Consider the following 16,699-nt stretch of genomic DNA (forward strand, 5'->3'; position numbering starts at 1 on the left):
AACACCTGGGTCATCCACACTAAGGCCTACTGACAGGAGAACCAGGTGTCCGGGACCACTGGGGAGTCAATACTAGCTAACTCCTTTGGATTCGTGCTTCTGCTGCAGATCCTGCACTAGGGTCTCTTTCGTATTCTTAGATAGTTGTCACTTCTTGTTGAGTAAACTAGCAAGAGGAATACCGGAAACTGAGAAACTGAATCACAGCTGCTATTGCTGTCATAAATCCAACCAGATGCCACCTTTTCTTTCACATCAAGAGGCATTTCCTTTTCCCAGCATTGAGGAGAGGGATAAAGCAATTTGGTTAAAACACCTTGCATAATATAGCACAAGATGAGGCCATCTCAAGCCAGAAGGGAGATCAGCCTTTCCTCAGATGCTTTCCAAACTGATGTATTTCAGAACTGTTAGTTGACAGTGTCTTACTGCCACCATAGGGACTATCTTCATATAATCCCTGGGATTATATTTCAATCAGGAATCCAGAGGCAAGAGCTCACTTCGCATGGTTGTCCCCTGAGTGATACAAATCTTCCAAATCTATGCAAGCAAGGTGCTTTGAATCTTGGATGAATATTTTGGAGGTTAAGTCTAGACTCGGCACCCAGCCCTCCCCTCACGAGTTTCACAATCCAAATACGTGTAAACCTCAAACACTTTGCAAACAAGCCCTCTTGGGAAATGGCCATCTTACCTTTAGCATGGAAAGTCCACCCAGTCCTGGAGTACTCCTGCAGCTGAACCCGCTCCTGCTGGCGAAGGCAGCAGACCTCACTGTAAAATTGATGTTCAATGTAAACATAGGCAGCAGGAATGGAACCTGCCATCCCTTTGGCACCAAAAAAACCATTCACCTCTGGTGAGGCCAGAAGAATCCGATACTCAGCCCTAGTGCCTAGAATGAGGTCCATGTAAGCTTGTGTCAGGTTGAAGTAGCCAGTGGTAAGATATATCCTGGCACCCCGTTCAGCCTCCGTCAGCAGTGTCTCTGTGATCATCTCATCTGTTTGAATCCCAAAGGGTTTCATTTGGATTAAGGGATAAATCCAGGTGTCAGGTTCTGGTTTTAGATCCCTGGATGCTTGAGAGTCTTGCTGGGATAACAAGGGGCTGCCTTCCTGGCTGCTGTGGAAAGTCTTTGAATGAAGGAGTTCTTGACGTGTCCTAGCAGAGTTGATCACTTCCATGACTCTCTGATTTGCTCTCTCACAGTAAGCCATCTTGTCTCCTGCAGGAGAATCACAAGGGATTGTTTTCAAGACCTAGAAGTACAGAGCTACGCATCACTTATCACACAGCAGGAAAAACTACCAACAGGACACCGATATCAGAATAAAAAGGAGCTAGTACAAAGATCACACCACTTTCTTTCCTAAGTCTCAAAAGGTCACGTTTCAAAAGTTAACAAAGCTACATGACAGAGGAACATCATCCAACTTTGAGAGGGGTAAGAAACTTGACTAGTAGCAGCTTCAAAAATCCACTGAAAAGGATAAGACCAGGGCCAAGGTGAAACGGCAGCTCTTGAAAACTTCACATTTCAAGAATGAACTGGAATGTACAAAATAAACTATTGCCCTCCGTGTAAGCTTATATCACACAGCAGTGCATAAGGCCAGGACAAAAACCTATTATGATGCAATCAACTTGACAAAGAGATCCCCTGCTCTGCTCGCCTTAACACCTGTTCTCAGTCTTCCTTATTCAATATTCATTTGAATTCCCAGAATAGACTCAACTACAAAATAATAATTACCAGAAATACCAGTATATTCATGAAACTTTCAGAACATGTACACACAGAACATCTAGAATTATAGACCTCAATAACTAAAAAATAGATAAGAACCTTGCAAAGTATGTAAGTTCTCATTTAAGGTTGTAAGTAGCAGAAATAAGAAGCAGCAATGAGATGGTTATGGAGGAACTTCTACATTTTGCATTTTCCACCAGATTACCTGGTGACAGCCACTGTGCTAGGAAGATTCTGACAGATTCAGTCTCAAAACTCAAGTAATCTTGTTTTTAATAGTGGATGGCACAGAAATGGATCTCACCACAGTCTGTAAACAATAGTCAAGCACTCAGCAGCTCAAAAATGGAGGGAGTTCACGTTATCCCGAAGAACACCCCTGTTGTCATTCCTGTATTCCTCTGGATTGTATCACCCGACCAGATAAGCAGACTCCCTCCCACCTTGGTATGGATGCACCATCCCCTCCATCATCTGGACTGTATCGTCTTGCTGTAATTGCAGAGACACATCTCCGATCGCATCCACTAGTTCCGCAAAGAAGTCTGCAATCTCAGGAGAGTCCCGCAGGAGAACATAGCGGTCCTGACGATTGGTGAAGTACAAGTCACTCAGGTTTGCACTAGGAGAGAGAGAAGAAGAGAGCTGAGTTCCAGAACAGAGTGTAGGCACATGATCCTGAGAGCCCCAGCCTATTTTACAGGTATCACTCCTCACACAAGACTGAAGTACAAACTGGCCACTTCCTTTTGAATCCTGACATCAGAACACTTACCAGAATCACTGATAGGATCGCTATGGTAAGACCAGATGCAAACAATGAAGATCAGACAACATCAGTAGCATGCATATCTTGCATCAAAACCTCAGGTAAATGAATCACAGAAAAGCCTAAAGAGGCGAGACTTACCCACTCAGGATCACATTATCATCAAACAGATAGACCTTGATGTGCTGCAGCCCAATGGTCTCATTAAAACGCTCTGGAATCAGAAGCCTGAGTAGTCCACGCAGGTTTGGAGTGTGGAAGAGGGATACACGGACTTGGTTGGGAAATCGCTGCAGCAGTGGAATTAGCATTGTTCGAGAATTCTTCCTGCCTGGGAGACAGAGTGGGGTTTCATTCACAGGATCACACTAGACATGGGATATGTTACGACATGGAAAAACAGCTCCTCAGCTAGAAGCTGGTTTCAGAATCAGCTCCTGTCTCATTTGCTGGTACTTAACACTTTTTTTTTTATTGTTTTCATTTGCACTTATGTCACTATTACAATCTACACCCAGAACCCCAAGTTCACTGATGAATGGGCTTTAGAAATGATTACTGGGCAGGACTGACACCATTCAAGCTGCTTAAGCAGGTCACACATAGTACTAGTAACATGTGCTACAAAGAGTCACCACAAAAGTTTCAGATTAAGTGTACTGCTACTTCCACCAATTTCCACCTTTCTTTAAAAAAAGAAAACATAAAAGTGAATGACCGGTAAGGGCAAATGCACTGGCAAGAGAACTGAGCAAGCAGGAAAGCACAAGCAAAACAGCAGAGTTGGGCCCAGTGATCTTCTGGCTGCAACCACCTATTTTCTGAAGAAATGCTGCTCAGCTTGAAGATTTTGGGGGGGGGGGGGGGGGGGGGGGGCGGGGAGGGAGATGTAATCACTGGTATGAAAAGGGCCAGGTTTTGAAAGGAATGTGATTTAAACCTGCAGATCCAATCAGCCAAGATGGCCTCTCCCCGAAAAAGACAATATATCCAGTCTGACCGTAAAAACAAGCCTCTGAAGTAAGCAAAACTACTTATAATATCTACCCCGAGATCCTCTGGTGAAGTCAAGAAGAATGGAAACTCTGAGGACAGAAGATCCTTTTGCTTGCAGTGATTTCTTCAGTGCTTCCTCTAAGCAATCCACCTGCAGAGAGATTGTACTATTCATTAAAGAAAAAGCAAATAAAGCCTTACAAGGAAAGTGTTCAGAAACAGATGGCCAGTGGCCATGAATATTTCCATACCCCAGCATAAATCTTTCCTAGTCACACAGAAAGGTGCTAGTTTAGGCTTTGCATCTTTTGGACTGGCATCCTATTCTATCAGTCTAAAGCAATAAATAAAAGGGCATTAATTTTATATATGTGCATAGCAATCTTCAAGCCTCTGAACAGCAATTAATTTTAGCAGAAAAAAAATCCCAGCATCATCCCAAAATCACACATTTCCATTACCAAACAAAAAGCTTGGTAGGAGTTCACAAATGATGCAGAGGTAATTTTATTCCTGAACTATAAGGCTGTTTGCGACATGCAAATTTAAATCTTGTGTACAAGCCCAGGCAAAGCCAGGCACAAAACGCTGTGCAGAACTCTGTCCACCTTTACCCTGCGGTGGAATTTGCATTCTAACATCAGAATTTGGCCAAGGTCAGACTTACGCTTTTATTTCTAGAAGGAAAGACAGGAAACAAAAAAGGTAAACAAAATGAAGCAAAACTGACCTCTGTCTTAAATGCAAAGAGCTAGTACTGCATCTGCATACAGTATTTGCAGGACAAACAACAGCATTGCATACTACAACTTTAATCATGTTCAAGAAAAATTCCAGAATAAAACAAAATTATCAGCGTTGCCACAGTCCTGCAAAAACTCTTTGAACACTATGCCAGTAACTTCTAACAGTCTGGAGGACCGAGGCTCATTCTCCTGTGAAAACGTTCAGTAGTTCCATAGTTTCGTACTAAGCTTATAATAAAAATTCCATACGCCTCCCTTTCAAATTCCTCCCCCTACTTCACACCAAGCCCCAAGTACAAGTGCATGAATGCAGCCAGGAACCACAAAAAAAACTCTCAAGGAGAGAAGAAAGTCAAAACAAGTGAATCCATATATGAAAGTGTTAAAGACATTACAAGCTCACAAATTGCATCTCACATTCACCTCTTGTACCTGCAGGAACGGGATGTTTTTTGCAAAGGTAGGTATTTTCTGTATTCACTTTTTTGTCTTCCCAAACCCTTTCCACACTCACCAGCTCCTGTTCGAGGAACCCTGTTCCCAGGTATAGTGAGGCCATCACTACTCGCTGTTTGGCTGTTTTTATCTGCACCTAGAAGCAGCAGAAAGCAAATTCAGGTTCAGCCTTGGTCTCTGCAACCACTAGGAGCTAATGAATCAATCCATAGAAAACCTTGCAGGCTCCCCTGAAGAGAATCACTTTAGCCAAATCAGAACTGTCTCCCTTGCCTTGAGCCTTATTCAGTTCATAAGAGCAGAAGACAAGAGACTGACGCTTCTGTGCACCCACGACCCATATAGCCCCATTCAGAGGGAAGACCAAGGGAGGTGCCGGATACAGACTCTGCCAGTCCAGCAACAGCAGAGCCACTTTGCCCCTTCAGCCCCTAGGCACCCACGTAGGAGGTGCCAGGAAAGGCACAAGGAAATGCTAACACTCCGATAGCAAAGATAATAATACATATAGGTCTTCACAGAGCAACATCAGCGCCACTGTTATGTCTAGAATCAAGGAATAAATCAAAGCTTTCTGGAAAATTGAGAAAAGAATTCCTTGCAACTAGTACAATGTTACTGTTCTTGGGTTTAACAGTACTAACTGCAGCTTTGGAATTGTATCAATATCATACCGGCAATCCCAACGATCTATTTTTCATTCTGTAACTGCTTTAATCCTTTGTAGTTCATCCTGTGAACTAATCAGAACCGAGATGGATCAAAATTCAAAGATGGCCCTGCTCTGAGTGGGGGATTAGACCAAGTGACCTCCAAAGGTCCTTCCCAATCTAAAATCATTTTGTGATTCCACTATCCTAAAGTTTTGATTCTGAACAAGAAGTTAACGCCTTCCTCAAGATCTGTTGCTGCTTAACAAACGATGCATTAGCTGACAACGAAGTGAAATCCCAACCTTCTCCCCTTGAAGTCAAGGCTTTGTACCCAAGCATTTGCTTCCTCCCTTGTTCCTCCTGCAGGTGAAAGGAGACCTTTGTTAACAGAGTTCTCTCCTCCTTTCACCTTTGCTCAGCACACACACCACAGAGTGGCAGCTAGTATTAAACTCCTGCTGCCTTCATGGCCCGCCCAAGTCTTGTTCTCTGTCAGCTCACTGTAGCAATCTAAGATCATGTTTCAGAAGTACTTGAACTTTCTTTAAATACACATTATGTAAAGAGTCAAGCAACTGAGCTAAACAAAAATTCTTACCTCAGGCCTGCTACATACGTAAGAGATGCAATATTACAGAATTCATACTGTAATGACCTAGAAGACCTTTTGGGCAGGTTGAGGGAGCTGTGCTTGTTCAGCCTATCACAGAGGAGGCTGAGAAGTGATCTGATAGCAGCCTACAACTACCTGAAGAGCAGTTACAGAGATGGCAGAGCCAAACTCTTCTTGGTAGTTACAGCTGAGCAGCAGCCACAAACTGTGCTTTGGGAAATTCAGGTTTGACATCAGGAAGAATTTTTAAACTAGTAAGGTGGAGCAGCACTGGAACACGTGGCCCAGAAAGGTGGAATCCCCATTCTTAGAGGTTTTCAAAACTCAGCTAGGCAAAGCCTGGCTGACTTGCTCTGTTGTCAACAGCAAACCTGCGTGAAGCAGAAGGTTGGACTAGTGACCTCCAGGCATCCATTCCTACCAACTTGTCTATGATTCTTCATAGCCACTGCAACCACCAACCCCTGGAAAGCATCCACGCTTGAGACACACAACTCACCTTCAAGAGTTTGTAGAATTCAGCTGGGGACAAAAGGACCTTCACGTGAGAGCTGGAGATCCCGAATTCTGGAACCAGATTTCTGATCCACTGGAACCTGTGTGCTCCTTCTGGATAAAGGGAACAAGGGGGGGCTGTGATCACAGGAACAGGAGGGGTGAGCAATGGGGCTAGAAGCAGCCATGGTGATCTGTGAAAAGAAAGATTGAGGAACGCTATGTGACGGAGCCTTAGCTTCCCACAAACTCTGCGTATGTGAAAAAGCAAGTCCAACCAGCGCCGATACACTGTAAGGATCTGCGATGGCAAGAATGCCTTTCCCCTTCAATACTCCCTGCAGAATCTCCAAAGCCAAACCTAGAAATAGGAAACCACAAGCAAAAGGTGGGAGAACCAATCTCACATCATTAGCTTCTTCCCCTACAGGTTGGGGGGACAATTCTTTCAACAGAACAGGAAAAAAGGAGAGGAAACAAGCTAGAAGTTGAACAAACACAGAATGTTAACTCTTCCAAACAACCGCTAATCAGATGTTTGATGATGTTGCTGTTGTATCAGCTATTCCTGTGACCGTTCACTTCCTAATTCTGTCTTTATCGCACATGCATCAGCTTTGCCATGGCCAACAGCCACTTTCATTTCTAATTTAGCCTTCAGCTGGGCTAAAGATAGTTGTTTGTATTTCAAGTAAGACATTAAAAAAAAAAAAAAGAAAATCACGCAACTCTAAAAGTGCCTTAATGAAACAACAACAAAAAACTCAACCTCTAAAACTTATCCAGAAGAAAATCCAGAATGTAAAAAGTGCCTGAATGCAAGTCCTAGCAAAAGCAATTAAGTCATTATACCAAAGGATAAAGCACATTTCAACAGGTATAAGAGCCAAGAATCATGACTTAGAAACATCAGATAGTGCTCTACAACTATGCCACTCTCACATTTCTGCACAAGCACCAAAAGAAGGTGGTCAAGATTTCTCTCACAAACTACAAAGTAACTGTAAGTGTAACATCCGGAAGCTCATTCTTTAAAAGGAAATTTCAGAACAAATTTAACTGCTTTGAAGTCATTTGGGGAAGAAAGCAACTTTCTGCTAAGAGTCATGCTTAGGGGGATGACAAGAAATAAATGGCATCGTTTCTTCTCTGGAGGCTTAGCATGAGTGTAAAACCATCAAGTCATACAACCACTGGTAGGAGTTGGTCCACATGACAAAACCACATTTCAGCACAATTAGCAGCAGCAAGTCCCATGAGATCCAGGAATCAAAGAGCGAGTGACTGAACTATATCCCCCAAACCTGAGAAAAAAACCATTCTAGTCGGCAAATCCTACTCACTGGAGTCAGACTTCTATCAGGACAGAACCAAGGTAGCTGGTCTCATCCCTGAGGAATGCCAGGTCCCTCAGGGCCAGAAGGCAACCATCTTGCGATCCATCCTGATGTATTCTGCCACGACCACATACCAAGAAGGAACTGGATTATGACTTTTACCAGAATTTGTTACGAGGAACTTTTAGGTTTTACCACAATCCAAAGCCCAAATGACCACAGATTCCAGGAAGATGATTTCACTCATTTGCTTCATGATAAAACACTGGATCTTCACAAGGTTTCCGAATACCCTTACGCAGAAGCCAGACAGTTCGCAGTTGCATTTCCCGGAAAATCCACTAGTTTGTCACAGCCTATTCATCGCAACAAAAAAATGAGTCAGTTTGTGCAAGAATTCCTAGGATGGGGTTTTTCAACAGATCACGTGGACTAGGCTCTAACTTGACAACCATAAGCTAGGTAGCTTACCAATACAGGTTGTTAAAAACAAGGGAAATATTTCACAGAAGATGTTAAAATAAATAAATAAATAATAAATAAATAAATAAAAATAAAGTACTTCCCTAAGCATTTTTTCAAAACAGACACCTAAGAGAAATTTTTTTTGATCTCATTCAAGTGCCTCTTATCAGAACTCAAGCAGGACCTTCACACTTCTTTGCTGAATTTCTATCTCAAGACACAAGCCAGATATTGGGAGCAGAGACCCACCATCAGATTAAACTGCCTATTATCATTCAAGTGAGCACAGCAGACAAAGAGCAAGGAAGACAGAGCTACATGACTTCAGATTATCATTCAAAAATATCTTATTTAAAAAACAAAAAAACCACATGGCTTGCAGTGCAATTACAAAGCCAGGACTATAACAAAACCAGATTATAAACTATGTTCTCGGGAATTATTGTCACTGAGTTAATAATAGCAAGTTTTATGCATTATATGACAATAAACAAACAGCAAGAGAGGATAAACATTTTCCTTATTATTCCATCGGTCAAACCTGGCCAATTATACTTCTGGAAGCCAATACAGTGGCCTAGAATCCACTTCCCAAAAACATTTTTAAGATTCCAAGAAGCCATTTTCTGGTGAAGAGTATGAAAGCAGTAGGTTGAACTACATTCTCACTCTACACAACCTAACATTAGATTTATGGATCAACACACTCTTCAGGGAGGCCTTTCCCAGTGCTGCCAAAGGAGCAAAACTGATCTGTGTTACCAGCACTGTTTGGTTAGAGTCTTCGTATTAATTCTATGCATGTATTATTATGCACTAATTACGCTTTCTGGATTTTTTTACTGCCTCCAAGATACAGAGTATAGCTATGCTCTTTCATCTTTTAAGCCAATACTGAAATTTTAAAATTTATTAAGCATGGAAAGCCTAATAACTTTATATTTTTCAAATATATCAATATTTTGCACTAGCCAACAGTAACGATGACACAGTAATGATCTTCTGAAGTAACAACTTCTACCCACAGGTGACTGAAAATAGCTCAAGCGACTACCTAGGTATATTGCAATCCTTTCAACTGCACACGCACAGTAATCAGAAACCAAGTAACATTATGAAGAAATTATCAAAATTCCATACTTCAGCAAACCAGCTTTCAGAGAACCAGAAAGTGGTGGTGCAGGGGAAACCCTTCCCACATATTCCACATCATCGAGTTAACCTGAAAGAGAAAACAGAACTAAGAGGAACCACCTCAAATCTTTTCTGAATAAAAATCTGAGCCTAAATATAAACGAGGGATTTTTTTTGTGTTCTATTTTTAAGAATTGTGGTTTTGGTACACATACTCATGAGGGAGCCGAAACACTCCACTTCACTGTAAAACCTCATCTGCAGCAAGAGAGGTGAAGTGAAACTGCAGGATCCAGCTCTGTCCTTTCACCCACGCATCGGTCACCACACAGGGGATCTGCAAACTGCTCGTCTTTGAATTCAGTTTATTCTTTCCAGGGCTCAGTCTAGTAATTCATCTACGGTAAAGAACAGCGACGAAGCAAACGGAGAAGTTCGAAAACAACTTCCTTGATTTACCAAGAAAATATAGCAGAACACTGGCTAACAAAAAGCTCTAGGACAACGCCTAGCAAGACCACTGCACATCTGCTATCCACAAGAAAAGGAGAGTAAAGACATGCCAGGATACCAGACACGCCACCATTGCAAAACTAACATCAACTCATGTAGATGCTTCCATTAGATACCGCACTATCCAAAACAAAACACAGAATCCTTCCAGTGCTCTCTTATTAAGAACAATAAAAACATCAGTGATGCCCAAAGACTGGAGGAAAAGACCTTTTTCCATTTAGACTTCTTCAAAGCATTTGGTTTAGTCACAGTTCTACAGATATGTGTGAACACCTCTATTTTTAATGGTTCGGTTTTTGCATGGATTATACTCCTGACTGCAAAGCCCCTGAAAAGCAGCTGCATCAGCAGAACTGAAGGAACAGCACAGCAGCAAAAATAAGGAGAGGGGAGAAGCTGCTTAAGGAAGAGTGGTTGTGGAAAGACAGACTAGAGGAACCACAGTCTGAGGTTGCGGTTGTACATTCCCTTCAACATAGCATAAAACCACTCTGGTAGCAAAAAGAGCAAATCTACCTCCCCCGAGCTAACGGCTTCCTCCCCTTCCCTGGGGATTACTCCCCCCACTCCCCGAGGAAGAGGGTGGCAGGAAAGGGCGAGTTTGGATAGTTCTCAGACAGGTCGGTTTCTGGATCCTGCTCACTGCACAGCCGCTCGAAGGAGATGTCGGGAACAAGCTGCAGGGAGAACAAAGGAGCGCTCCTTCCCCGAGCAGCCCACTCGGATTCACTTAAAACGATGGCGAAACCCACCCTCTGCATGCAGCGTGATAGTTCAGCGACTCCAGCGTAACTGTGGCTGCTGCTGAGGTGTGTGGCCCTCCTCTTCGTTCGTCTGTCTCCAGCAGGATCTAGCCATAGCAGAGGCCCAGACCGACACCTGTTCTCGTTAGTTTTGGGTGGGGAGCAGAGGAATCTCCCCCACAGCTCAAACGGGTCAGGTGGAACATCGAAACCTGCCCAGAGACTGATCGTTACACACAATAACTGAGGTGGGAAGCTCTCCTTACAAAATAATTAATATAGTTTAGCATGTGAAAGACAGCAGGAATAAAGTAAAGCAAAAACAGGAGGAAAAAAGCACTCGCTCTTGTCCTAAGGGCAAAGCGGGCAGCTAAAGCGGACTTACGGCCTAAATTAAGGTTAAGGACTGCAACGGTTCTTCCAGCAGCTGATTCACTGTGGAAAACAGCAACGGGAACAACATCTGGGAACTCATCTAGCGCGAAACGGGCCGAGAGGGCAGCGTTCCCGGAGGGAAGCCACCGACCACAGCGCGAAGCGTTTTAATAAGTTTTATCACGCACGAGCGAAGCGGCGGGGCCGCGAGAGCGCAAGGCGACCCCGCCAGGCAGCAGAGCCTCCCGCTGCCCCCAGCACCGCCGGGCAGGGCCGGGCCCGTCCCACGCGGGCACCCGCGGCGCGGAGCTCGGGGGCGGCGCCCGGCCCAGCCCGCCCCGCCCCGCCCCAGCCCGCCCCGCCGCGCGCAGCGCCCCGCCCCGCCCCGCCTCACCTGCGCGAGCGGCGGTCGCGGCGGCAGGACAGGCGGTCCGAGAGGCGGCCGAGCAGCGCGGCCAGGCCCGGCCGCCCCGGCGGCACCAGCGCCGCCAGCCGCCGCCACAGCGCCGCGCCCCCCGCTGCCGCCGCCATCAGCCCCACGCGCCTTCCGCTTCCGGCCGCTGCCATGGCGACGCGCCCGGCCGCCGCTTCCGCTTCCGCCCCGCGCCCGGGCCCCGCTGCCGGGCCGGCTCCGGGGTCGGCTGGGCCCGGCGCCCTGAGTCCCCCCCCCGGCGCCCTGAGCCCCCCCGTCCTCCCCCGCGGGCCCCGGTGCCCCCCGCGCTCCCGGTGCCCGCTCCCTCCGCCGGGACCCGCCCGGCCCCGCTCGCCTTGGCGGGGGAGGGGAGCCCCCTCCCGCGGGGACCACAGCGGGGAGCGCCCGGACCCGGGGCCCCCAACCCGCAGAGCCCTGCTGCCGCCCCCCGGGAGCCCCCCGACCCCAGAGTCCTGCTGCCGCTCCCCCCCCCGGGTTCCCCGGGTCCCCCCCGGCCCCAGAGCCCTTCTGTCGCCGCCCCCCGAGTTCCCCCCCCGCGGCCGCAGAGCCCTGCCCCCGCCGCCCGGGGCTGGGGCCGGCTTCCCTGGCCCTGGCGGCCGCCCCCGCCCCCCGCCGGCTCCGTCCCGCCCCTCCCGCCGCAGGCCGGGCTCCAGCGCTCGTTTGCATTTCGGAGCAGCTGCCTCGCCGCGGCCTCACTTCCCAGAACCGCGCCGCTCCTGTTTATTCCCGGCCGGCAGCGGCGGCGGCTCCTCCAGGGCAAATTAAACTATTGAAAATAAAATCCCCTGACAAAGCCTGGTTTGTTTTCGAGGTCAAAACCGACAATTGCCAAGCGGGAACGCGCAGGCTGCCCCCGAGCCCGGGCAGGGGAGGAACCCGGCGGGGACGGAGGCTCCGGCCCTCCCCGCGGCCCCGCCGCCGCAGCGCATCCCCGCCGGGCCCGGGGCGGAGCGGGCAGAGGCGGGAACCCCCGGGGACGCGGCCGCCGCGCCAGCGGGGCCCGGGCTGCTCCGCCGCGGACGGGCGGCAACCGCACGGAGCACCGCAGCGGCCCCGGGGCCCCTCGCTCCGCTCCGCGCCGGGCTGCGCGCCCGGTCCTCGCCCGCGGGCGCCCCGCCGTGGTCCTCAGAGCCCCGGGAGGCGAGGGCGGAGCGGCCCCCGCTGCTCCCGGCCGTCCGAGCCGAGGGCGCTTCTCCTCCCCGCAGCCGCCCGCGATGTTCGTACTTGAAATAAGCTGCGGGGCGGCGCGGACTCCCGGGGCCGGCCGCCCCCCCGCAGCCCCCCCGCAGCCCCCGGGTGCTCGGAGCAGCCCGCGGCGGGGCCGCGCCGTCGCGGGGCCGGGCGGGGCGGGCGGGGGCCGCGGCCCCCGGGCTGGCCGGGGACTCACCTCTTCTTAGAAGGAAAGCGCATGAATGAGGAGCGGGAGGGGGCGGCCGCGCTGCCCGGAATGGGCCGGCGGTGCCTGGCGGCGAGCCGAGCCGGGCCGAGCCGGGCGGGGCGCGGGAGGGCGCCGGGAGCGTTACAAGAAGCCGCGCAGTTCCAGGAACCCGAGGGCGGGCTCTGCGCCCGCTATAAGAGGCCTCCCCGGGCCGCCCCGGCAGCTCCGCCGCCGCGCACCGAGCCCGCGCCCCGCCGCCGGCCCCGGCTCCGCGCCCCAGGTACCGCGCACGGCCCGGCGCCGCCGGCGGCCGGACGGGACGGGCGGGACGGGACGGGGGGACGTGGGGCCCCGGGGGGGACACGGGGATGGCGGTGCCCCAAGTACCGGGTGCCCCCGGGGGGGAGGGGGACACGGGGATGGCGGTGCCCCGAGTACCGGGGGACCCCGAGGGGGACACGGGGATGGCGGTGCCCTGGGGACCGGGTGTCCCCGGGGGGGGCAAGGAGATGGCGATGCCCCGGGGCCACAGTGTCCCCGAGGGGGACACGGGGATGGCGCTGCCCCAAGTACCGGGTGTCCCCGGGGGGGGGACACGGAGATGGCAATGCCCCAAGTACCGGGGGCCCCCGGGGGGGGGCATGGGGCCGCGGTGCCCTGAGTACCGGGGGCCCTCGGGGGGGGGACACGGGGATGGCGGTGCCCCGGGGACCGGGGGGGATAGGGGGCCGCGGTGTCCCTGAGTACCGGGTGTCTCCGGAGGGACACGGGGCCGCAGTGCCCCAAGTACCGGGTGTCCCCGGGGGGGCCGCGGTGCCCCCGGGGGGGGACACGGGGCCGCGGTGTCCCTGAGTATCGGATGCCCCCGGGGAGGACACGGTGATGGCAGTGTCCCAAGTACCGGGTGCCCCCGGGGGGGGGGGGCCACGGTGATGGCAGTGTCCCAAGTACCGGGTGTCCCCAGGGGGGCCGCAGTGCCCCGGGGGGGGAATACGGGGATGGCAGCGTCCCAAGTACCGGCTGCCCCCGGGGAGGACACGGTGATGGCAGCGTCCCACGTACTGGGTGCCCCCGGGGGGGCCGCAGTGCCCCGGGGGGGGAATACGGGGATGGCGGTGCCCCGCGTATCGGATGCCCCCGGGGAGGACACGGGGATGGCAGCGTCCCACGTACCGGGTGCCCCCGGGGGGGGACGCGGAGTCGCGGCGCCGGTGCCCCGCGGTGCTCAGCGCCGTCCGTCTCTGCCGCAGGTGATGGTGTAGCAGCCGCTGCCGCCGGCAGCAGCAGCCCGCGCGCGAAGCTGGCTCCCTGCGCCATGGTCACCCACAGCAAGCTCCCCGCCGGGATGAGCCGTCCCCTGGACACCAGCCTGCGCCTGAAGACGTTCAGCTCCAAGAGCGAGTACCAGCTGGTGGTGAACACCGTGCGCAAGCTGCAGGAGAGCGGCTTCTACTGGAGCACGGTGACGGGCGGCGAGGCCAACCTGCTGCTGAGCGCCGAGCCCGCCGGCACCTTCCTCATCCGCGACAGCTCCGACCAGCGGCACTTCTTCACGCTCAGCGTCAAGACGGAGTCGGGCACCAAGAACCTGCGCATCCAGTGCGAGGGCGGCAGCTTCTCGCTGCAGAGCGACCCGCGCAGCAGCCAGCCCGTGCCCCGCTTCGACTGCGTGCTCAAGCTGGTGCACCACTACATGCCCCCCGCCCCCCGCGCCGTGCCCGAGCAGCCGGGGGCCGCCCTGCACCCCAGGCGCGCCTACTACATCTACTCGGGCGGCGAGAAGATCCCGCTGGTGCTCAGCCGCCCGCTCTCCTCCAGCGTGTCCTCCCTGCAGCACCTCTGCCGCAAGACCGTCAACGGGCACCTGGACTCCTACGAGAAGCTGACCCAGCTGCCGGCGCCCATCAAGGAGTTCCTGGACCAGTACGACGCCCCCCTCTAAGGGGCCGCGGGGGGGTCACACGACAAGCACAAGGGCGGGGGACAGGCACAACCGCCCACCGGAGCGGGAACTCGCAGGGCGCCAGGAGCCTCTCCCTCCGGGAGGAGCGAGGAGGCGGATGGACGGATGGATGGACGGACGGAGGGACGGACGGACGGAGGGACGGAGAGCCGCGGGGACCCCGGGGCGCTGCCTGCGCCGGGGGGGCTCCCCGAGGAGGCGCGACGCCCGCTCTGCGCGGGGGAAGGAGACCGCTAGGGCCGGACCGTGGATGTTACAGCGCGCCCGGCCCGGTGGCCGCCCCGCCGCGGCTGGGGACGGCAGGGCACCCGCAGCGGCACCCCAGGGGCCGGGCGGCCGCGGAGCAGCACGGCGAGGCGTGCTCCCACCCGCCCCAGCCCGGCGTTGCGCTGGCGACAGCCCTCTTCTGCCGCCAGAGAATAAAAAGCACTGGAATCCAGCTAGTGCCTGACCGCTTTTCCTCCGTTTTAAGGGGAAAGTGTTTTTTGCCTGTACCGTAATTTACCTCTTGCTGCCTCCTTGTGGGTGGAAGCTCCTTTCGCACCAGGCCCCGGACTCGGCGGTCGCTGCCTTTCTCCCCCTCGCTGCCGTTTTCCAGGGGACTAAGCCTTAAAATTCTCCCTGTCCCGCGCTCTGGGTTACTGCACACTCGGTGACGCCGGGTAACGCTCCCGGCAACGAGCCGCGAATCCGGAGGGGAAACAGCGAGTCCCGACGCCAGCGAGTCCCGCGCGACCACGCGGGCGACGTCGCTGCTGGACCGTCATTCCCGAGCGTCGCCCCCGCCTCTCCCAGCGGACGCCGACCCTGTCCCTGCCGGCGGCCGGGACCCTGGCGCTTCGGGCCGCCCGCGGGAACGCAGCGACGGGAGCATCCCCGGGGACGCACCGCCTCGCCAGCGCTCCTCTGCCCGCCTGGAGAAGCAGTTGGGTTTTTCTGCTTTTTTTTTCTTTTTTTAACCAAAAGGGATGTTTACAGGCCTACATGAATCACTGTCTTTTATAAAGATTCCATCTTCACCTCCAGCCTCGAGGGCTGAGCAAAACCATGCTTGAAAAGTTCAACCAAAACGAAACTCAGATGAAACTTTGCACATATTTATATTTATATTCAGAAAGGAAATGTTTCCATAATTTATAATAAAGAGCACTATTTTTTAATGAACCCCCATCTGGTTTGTTTCCACCCCCGCCCCCAGCACGACGGCGCTCCCCCCCCCCGGTCGCTCCCCCCGCCGCCGGAGCGGGATCGCGCTCACGTCACGCGAGCGCTGGCGTCCGGAGCCGCTCGTCGCGCCGGTGATTCCTGCCGGCTGGTGACTCACCGCCCGGCCGTGCGTGCCGCTCCATCGCTCGGGTATGTCTGAGCGCGGGACGTCGATCGCCGCCGGCTCCGGGCCGGACGCAGAGCCCCGCGCCAAGGCCTGCTCCTGCCTGCGGGAGCCGCGTCCGTGCGGGGTGCTCCGGGGCGAGCCCGTCCTGCTGCCGAGCCCTTCCCACCCCAGGAGCCGCGTCCATGCAGCGGTGCCATGTGCTCCGCAGTGAGCCCGTCCTGCTGCCGAGCCTCTCCCACCCCGGGAGCCGCGTCCGTGCAGCGGTGCCATGTGCTCCGGGGCGAGCCCGTCCTGCTGCCGAGCCTCTCCCACCCCGGGAGCCGCGTCCATGCAGCGGTGCCATGTGCTCCGCAGTGAGCCCGTCCTGCTGCCGAGCCCTTCCCACCCCGGGAGCCGCGTCCATGCAGCGGTGCCATGTGCTCCGCAGTGAGCCCGTCCTGCTGCCGAGCCTCTCCCACCCCGCGCTTGGGAGGGGCAGGCAGAGAAGGGGTGCGATGGCGTGAGCAGCTCCGAAAACACAGCAGCGAGCGGTGCCAAG

The 16,699-nt window shown here is 53.3% G+C and overlaps 2 protein-coding genes across 10 annotated transcripts in view; one reads left to right on the forward strand and one right to left on the reverse strand.

Moving 5' to 3' along the window:
* PGS1 (phosphatidylglycerophosphate synthase 1) overlaps nucleotides 1-12,982 on the reverse strand; it is a 27,452-nt gene extending 14,470 nt beyond the window's left edge. For 8 of the 9 annotated variants that reach the window (XR_010392210.1, XR_010392208.1, XR_010392207.1 and 5 more), the window contains exons 1-7: nucleotides 11,449-11,636; nucleotides 6,489-6,678; nucleotides 4,782-4,859; nucleotides 3,573-3,672; nucleotides 2,667-2,856; nucleotides 2,200-2,378; nucleotides 698-1,231 (exon numbers count right to left, since the gene is read on the reverse strand). Coding sequence is in view for 2 of the 9 variants with exons in the window: in XM_064522892.1 (XP_064378962.1) it covers nucleotides 698-1,231; nucleotides 2,200-2,378; nucleotides 2,667-2,856; nucleotides 3,573-3,672; nucleotides 4,782-4,859; nucleotides 6,489-6,678; nucleotides 11,449-11,621 (1,444 nt within the window). In the remaining 7 variants the exon portion in view is untranslated. Of the gene's footprint in view, nucleotides 1-697; nucleotides 1,232-2,199; nucleotides 2,379-2,666; nucleotides 2,857-3,572; nucleotides 3,673-4,781; nucleotides 4,860-6,488; nucleotides 6,679-11,448; nucleotides 11,637-12,874 lie in introns of those variants that run through there. The other variant, XM_064522893.1, reaches the window with a different exon arrangement.
* SOCS3 (suppressor of cytokine signaling 3) lies at nucleotides 12,896-15,992 on the forward strand. Its single transcript, XM_064522894.1, has 2 exons — nucleotides 12,896-13,145; nucleotides 14,116-15,992. The coding sequence occupies exons 1-2, from the start codon at nucleotides 12,896-12,898 to the stop codon at nucleotides 14,805-14,807; spliced, it is 942 nt and encodes a 313-aa protein (XP_064378964.1). The 3' UTR covers nucleotides 14,808-15,992.
* Nucleotides 15,993-16,699: the final 707 nt, after the last annotated feature.

The sequence above is a fragment of the Dromaius novaehollandiae genome, chromosome 18, assembly GCF_036370855.1.
Source record: "Dromaius novaehollandiae isolate bDroNov1 chromosome 18, bDroNov1.hap1, whole genome shotgun sequence".
Taxonomy (NCBI): domain Eukaryota; kingdom Metazoa; phylum Chordata; class Aves; order Casuariiformes; family Dromaiidae; genus Dromaius; species Dromaius novaehollandiae.

Bases quoted from the DNA above. Each gene is read 5' to 3' on its own strand.
- SOCS3 (XM_064522894.1), top strand. From the start codon at position 12,896: ATGAATGAGGAGCGGGAGGGGGCGGCCGCGCTGCCCGGAATGGGCCGG. The intron at 13,146-14,115 runs GTACCGCGCACG...TCTCTGCCGCAG, and splicing joins GCCCCGGCTCCGCGCCCCAG to GTGATGGTGTAGCAGCCGCT.